We start from the raw sequence: 7,321 nt of genomic DNA on the forward strand, positions 1-7,321 counted from the left end.
GAATTAAAAGAATTTTTTAGACTTTTTATTTGCAAATGATGCAAATTTACAGATACTAATCAGTAGTATTTATATAGCTTTTTTTATATGGACCACACCGAGGATAGAAAAGGCATAATAAAAAATTAAATTATATTTTTTTAAAAATAGTGATACATACTATGTGATGCAAGTATTTCAGAATAGAAGAATTATCTTCTACAGGTATATCGTATATGTAAGACACGATGAGCAATGGAGCACCTCAAGACCACTGGTGGTCTAATACACTGACAAGTAAGTAAGTAAAAAATGCCTGGATGCTGACTGTCTGAGTCATGACTTCCATGGAATCAACTAAAAATCCAACTATTCATGAATTGTTGCATTTTTCTTAAAAAAATAATTTTGCATGAAAAACGATTTTTCTAATGTAAAATACAGAAGAAAACAATTTCTAGTATTAAATAATTCCAAAGTAATAATTTTGATTCATAATAAACTACAATAGTTATCTTTTGGATTCAAGCTACCACCAGTCCACCACCACTACCACAATGTCAAAAGTCACTTTTAAAAACTAACAGTCATAGAGATGACTATTTGTTTGGAGAATGTTTGTGCCGTTCTGATTGCTACTGATGGGTCCCTTTGTAATTATTACGATACAAATCCAAAACAAGCTTTCTACTCTTGTTAGATTAGAGGATTCCGAGAACGGAATAAGGAAAAATATAGAAACACTTCCTTCCATAGATACCCACCCAAACAAAACAAAGAAACACTTTCCTACATACATTCATGTGTCAGGGTAGACAACTTGGAGACCTTTGCTTGCAGCTTCCTCTTCAGCTTTGGTTTTTTTCATCATAGCAGCATGTTTTTGACCAGCAAGATGAGTTTTGAAGACGACATCGCTGTTACAAACCACGTTGCATGTAGTACACGTCCTCAAAGCATTTGCAGCCGCCCCACATTGTAGAATGTTTTGTTTCTTGGTTTCCACATCCTTGGCCACCTTAGATTTCTTTTTCGTCTGTTGTGTTTCGGGTTGAGATGTTTCTGCAGCAATTGTGTTTCCTTCAACTTTTATCGACAGATCAGTCGAGGGTAAAGGAGTAGCGGTTGGGGCAGGGGTAGCAGCGTTGATGTTTGAAGGAGGGTTAACGGTTTGGGAGTTCGAAGATTGAAGCTTCTGAAAGTTCTTTTGGTGTTTCTTTCCCACTAAATGAGCATTTAGACCATCAATGCTTGTGCAGCTGATTTTGCAAACATCACACCATTGCATTTCGGGTTCCTCGTTTTTCCTTTTCTTGGTTTGGTTTACCTGTGCATTGGTGGTATCTTGGGTACTTTTTATCGAAACAGAGATTGGATTCCCAGCAGTGCTTATAGCACGTTCCTGAAACAGAGATCGGAGGAAGTACATAAATTAGCACCCAAAATTTGATCAAAATGAAAAGAAAGAACACATTAACAAAGAATTTTAAAAAAGTCATCGAAGAACAATATTTCATTTGACGTTTACGGGTATTGGGAACAGTCGATGACACAGATAGCAAGGAACAAAGACAGCAGAAGCAAGTAGAAAGGAGAACATAAAGAGGATAGTAGAAGCAAGAAACCAAATCTGAAATTACAGGTTAGCAAACCATATGCATACACAGACATGGTATGCAATACTGATGATCCCACGAGTTACACATGGTAGTAGAGTTGTTTACGGTATGATTGAGCACTATGGACCAATTTGACTAACCAACCGAAGACAGAAACTCGAATTCCAAAAAATATATAACATAATATTCAGTTCCAATTAGAATTAGGAAGGAAATCAACAGCTTAAAAGAGATAAGTACAAGCCAAAAGGGAATGCTCGAGAGAAGACAATATGAGACTGGTCTTGTGAAAGGGTACACTCTGACCCAGCTTCTAAACTTCAAGAAACTCTTACACTTACTGAATCCTAAAAAGAAATAATCACGACATTTACTGAATCCTAAAAAGAAATAATCCTAAAGTTGTGAAGTCTAAAAAACTACCTAATTAATTTTAGAAACTCGATGTAGTTCTCTGAAAATTTCTTTATGCTATTGTACATTTCGAATCTGATTATTCTCATAGCTTCTCGTTCATCCATCGCCAAAACTCGAGATAAAATCATCTCTGAGGATATAACTCCCCAAATATGCTGCACTCGTCTTCTAGCAGCTTGGCCAGAACAGACCAGCATTGCCTCACATAATAACAGTATAAAAGAAAACCACTAGAATCCAAAATCCAACACAAACATACGGTAAATATTCGATTAAAAAGTGAAGTCAATTTAAGCATCACATAGAAGATAAAAATGCCTTACTCAAGAATAAACTTAACAGAGGCAAACAAGCACATGATAAGTCAGCTAATTACTATAAAACCCTAAACAAGCAGGTGGAAAAGAAACAACTTTAAAGAAAATCACCTTAGCAAGATGCTTCTTCCCAGCTACATGTTTAGCAAAAACAACTTCCCCATTACATGCAACATTGCATATTGCGCATGTCTTCATAGATTGAATTGCGACGCCACTTTCCAATAGCTTCTTTTTCTTGACCTCCAAATCAGTGGGATTATGTGATGCTCCTGGTATTCCTTGTCCACCAACACTAACCGTAGGAGTCGACGGTATTGTTGAACCATAGTGTTGTTGCAGAGATTTTGCATGCTTCTTCCCAGATAAGTGCTTCGCATACATCTGGACATCGCAGCACTCAATTTTACAAAGCTCACACCGTATGTTTTGGTTCACAGATAGCTTGTTTGGGTTCACTTTAAGACTTTTACCTTTCTTCTTGCATATTTTATTAACCATTTTTCTATTTGTCGAGTTATACCACTGTGGGACTTCATAGCTTGTTGACGCATTTGCTTCCTTCTTCAATGGTTGGATAGCCTGCAACTTAATAGTAACCAAAAGTAAATTTTCCAATAATCACACCCATTGTAATAACAGGAATACAAATCTTGTAGCATTATTACTTTGCTTTCTAGATATAAGTGCATGAACACTCATCAAAAGTTTGACATTGGCAAAGATATGTCCATTCTCAACATTGCCAAAGATTTATAGTTCTTTGGTTTCCGATTATAAGCACTATGGCAAAATGAAACAATAAATCATGTTTTGTGTGAAGTACCATATGATGTTTAGTATCAAGGGTCAATCAAAAGAACTTTTTTTCTAACATAAGTGACAAATTGCGTACATTTGAACCCCTAAACCCCTCGTGTGTGGGAGACAATTGATAACCACAAAATTTTGTAAAATTCACAAATAATTAGATTATCTACTAAAACATGCAATAAGTGCCAAATCAAACTTATAAATCCTAAACTTAGAAATGATCAACATCAATAGGGAAAGTGTTGGGCATTCAGAATATAATAAGTGTAATAACATTTTATGCCCATGGCAAAGTACTATGAAAATAGTGGGCCAAAAGACTATGAAAATAGCGGTGACAAAAAGTGTAAAAACTTATGTCCAAGAAAGAAAAACAGACACAATCAAATTGCGTAAGTCAGAATGTAAGCAATGAGTAGTCGCTTTTAGCACAGACTCGCCGCTTACTTTCTGGAAAGATACAAATTGGAACACAAGAAAATGCTGAGCCAGTGTTTTTAGAAAAGCCAAGTCAGCTTAAAAGCGACGAGTTGTCACTTCAGAGCAGCGACTCGTAGCCTGTGCTCTTGGTTTCTGTTTGCGCGTTTTTCTTTGAATATTTAGCGTTAGGGTTTAATTAACCATAATTACAACACTAACATGTCACTACTTGACATGGGAGAGTGGTGGAATGCATGGAATCATGGGAATCATAGGAGTTATGGTCTAACTCCTATATAAAGAGATCAAGGGATTAGGGTTTCGTACACAATTCCATTCTTTCTTAGTGAAATTTCTGATCATTTTGCTCCACATATTTTCTCTACAAGTTTAAAGAAGTGAAAAAACTGGGCTAATTCTTCTCACTTTATTTCTTAGATTAATCACTATAATCTCTTGTTCTTCACATTGTCTAAACATATAATGCTTATAGTTAGATGCAAACCGTTGTATCTCAAAAGTGTATTTCAGGTTAAAGCCTAAGCACAATGTAGTTAGGAAAACTAGATTTCCGAAGACAATATTATCTAAAAGATCTTCGCTTAAAGTAATTTATTGCATGTTCTTTATTTCATTAGTAAGTTTAATTTCCTAGTTATTTGTAGTAGGTTGTCAAAGAATTGTAATCTCTTCAAAGTTTTCCTTAATACAAGACATTAGATACAACTGAAAGTAATATCTTGAGCGTTCATTAAGAACATATCAATAAGTTCACCTCAAAAGCAAGTTATAACTCAACTTACAACATCAATCATACATAATCATCAATCAAAAACTAAAAACTCAACAAAAAAAAAAAATCAAACTTAATTTTCTAGCGATATATTGCTACAATGATACATAAAAAAAATTCCCCCGAAGAAAAAAAATAAGAAAATTTGAAACTTCCCCAATTAATCAAAGAAAAACAGAGAAAACTTACAGGAGTATACTTAACAGGTTCAGATTCCTTTACTACCCAATTGGATGAATCAACATTAGAGTCCGAATAATTGATGGGTTGAGCAGCAATGACTGTACAATTAGATGGGTAAACCCCATAGTTAGGATTTGAATCGAAGAAATGAGGATGAGGATGGTGATGAGGAGGAGGTGGAGGAGGAGCATAATAATTTGGGAATGTAGAAGGCAAATATGGGTATGATGCATCAGAAATCTGATTTTGTGGAGTTTGTTCACGGGTCTCATACATTTTTTCAATCTGAAGAACAAATTAGGGTTTCTTCTTCAAGGTGAACCTCAATTGTGCTTTTGTGAAAGATTAAGAAACACCCCCTTTTGCTTCTCCCCTGTTGACTTTTTAATTAGGTAGTAGGATTCTATCCATTTCTTTCTCCATATCACCTATGTTAAGATTATGAAACGTATTTTAGGGGAAAAATTAATATTAAACAATTTAATTTTGTACCAATTTGTTATAAATGATCCCATTATTGAATTAATTTTAAATAATTTAACTTTTACTCCTAATTTACTATTAGCTTGACTTTTATTTTATAATGATTTAATCTTTAGCCTTAGTTTATGTTGACAGCAAATTAAAGTCTAAAGTTAATTTATTAAAAAATAATTTAAAATTTGGATTATTTACATTAAATATGTAAAATGTTGGATTATTAATATCAAATTTTAGAATTAAAAAAATTTCTCCGATTTTTTTCCCACTAGGTAATTTCAAACATTAAATTAGGTAATTATTATGCTACACTTTAGAATTAACTCTCCATTTTTAAGTTACTCCTTTTTTTTTCCAATTTAAGTTTGTTCACTTTAACTGAGAAATTTAAATTAGATTTTTGAAGTATGTATTAAAGATAAAATATATTCATTTGAGATCTTGTTAGATTTGTCTTGATGTAAAGTTTTTAATATATTATTTTTATAATTTTTTATGATGCATACTTAGAGATATTAAGGCTTAAAATTTACTTAAAAATGCGTGCAAAAAGTAAAGTGGACAAACAAACAGGATCAGAAGGAGTAATAGAGAAAATCATGGCTCAAACTTGTTGGCAATGACTAATGACTAAATGAATGAATATGGGTATAAAATTCTTGGCCACCATGAATTGGAGGTAGGTGGTAAGGAAGAGGTCTTACCTGTCGATCGTCTTATATATACTACTCGCTCTGCACTGCCTCCATATTTGTTAATCTTATATTCACAATATATTATTTTACAATAATTTTAAATATTATTTATTATTAAATTAACTAAAGTATACATATAATGAATTGTCTAAAATAGCTTAGATAAAGGTATTAGCTATAGGAAAAAATTTCTAAAATGTAAAATTAAAATATTAGTTTATAGATGAATAATGTGATTTGAGTTGTTTACCAAAATTTTTATTTTTGTCTTATTAGCATTTAGGGTTCATATAAAATTCAAAATAAAATAAAAGTATAAGGAATGACAATAACATTAGGTACATATATAATATAGATACAGACTAGGCTCATATAAGGCGAAAAAGATGTCTTTCAGTGAGATAATATCAAAACAAATAGTTTATATTCACATAACTTGTTTTTGTTGGGGCTATTAGCCCATGTAGAAATCATGTGTCTATAATCAACAAATTTTCATGATGAGATAGTCTCATACTAGATGAGCTAATCTCTTTTCACTAATTGCATGCTTACTCGGCTGGATTTTAGGAAACCTCAAGTAGGCATTTAGAATACGTCAAGTAAGGGTTCACATTATATCAAATAGGTGTTTTAAGCGTGTTGAAGTTGTCAACTAGGTGATTTTAATCATCTAATTCTTGTAAACCTCAAACACCTACTTAATATACCTTAAAAAATCTATCTAACATAATTCATACAACTACTTGATATACCTCAAATACTTAATTTTCATACTCAAACCTATACTTAATTTAAACACATACTTGACAACCAAATACCTGTTTGGTTACTCTAAATACCTACTTGGTATATCTCAAATTCTTACCTGGCATTCCTCAAACGGCTATTGAGTATACCCTAAATACCTAATTGGTATTTCCCAAATATCTATTTGGTATACCTTATACACCTATTTGACAACCCAAATACCTGTTTGGTATATCCCAAACCCTTACTTGATATACCTCAACCCCAAATACCTACTAGTAGACCCCCAATTCCTACTGATATACCTCAAATACCATATATATATATATATATATATATATATATATATATATATATATATATATATATATATATATATATATATAATTCCTACTTGGTATACCCTAAATCTCTACTTGGCGTACCTTAAATACCTACCATAATAATATTTAAACAATAAATAATTAGCAATTTTTAATCAATTATTTTTTATGAGTTGGGCCTCCTGAGAGTCGTCTCTCATTAAAATTACTAATCTTTAATATAGTAAGTGGTCATTTTAAAATTATTAAAAATAATCTCTTTAAAATTATAAGTGATCATTTTAAGATTAAAATTAACCATCTTAAAATTATTAGTATACATTGAGTCGATTTAGTGAAGATGATCTCACTATGAAACATTTGAAAAGTTGTGTAAAGAGAATGTTGTTCCGTGTGGACATTAATGGAGGTTTGGATCAGGCACTTGGGGTTGTTTGGGCTTCCAAAGATTGCACCGCGAGAGTCAAAGCAAGGGCCCAAGTCGGGAATCAAATTCAGGCGTCCTAGCTGCGGCTCGTTTCTTTCTCTTCTT

At 32.6% G+C, this 7,321-nt stretch overlaps 1 protein-coding gene across 2 annotated transcripts; it reads right to left on the reverse strand.

The window, feature by feature from the left end:
- Positions 1-222: 222 nt before the first annotated feature.
- Positions 223-4,951, reverse strand: LOC130798301 (uncharacterized). 2 transcript variants are annotated; one of them, XM_057661232.1, is made up of 3 exons: positions 4,548-4,951; positions 2,444-2,920; positions 223-1,381 (listed from the first exon to the last, which is right to left on the reverse strand). In XM_057661232.1, the coding sequence occupies exons 1-3, from the start codon at positions 4,815-4,817 to the stop codon at positions 779-781; spliced, it is 1,350 nt and encodes a 449-aa protein (XP_057517215.1). In that variant the 5' UTR covers positions 4,818-4,951; the 3' UTR covers positions 223-778. The 2 variants fall into 2 exon arrangements, with proteins under 2 accessions (XP_057517215.1, XP_057517216.1); XM_057661233.1 differs by having other exon boundaries at positions 226-1,381; positions 2,444-2,914.
- Between the last annotated feature and the right edge of the window lie 2,370 nt (positions 4,952-7,321).

The sequence above is a fragment of the Amaranthus tricolor genome, chromosome 13 (assembly GCF_026212465.1).
Source record: "Amaranthus tricolor cultivar Red isolate AtriRed21 chromosome 13, ASM2621246v1, whole genome shotgun sequence".
NCBI classification, from domain to species: Eukaryota; Viridiplantae; Streptophyta; class Magnoliopsida; order Caryophyllales; family Amaranthaceae; genus Amaranthus; species Amaranthus tricolor.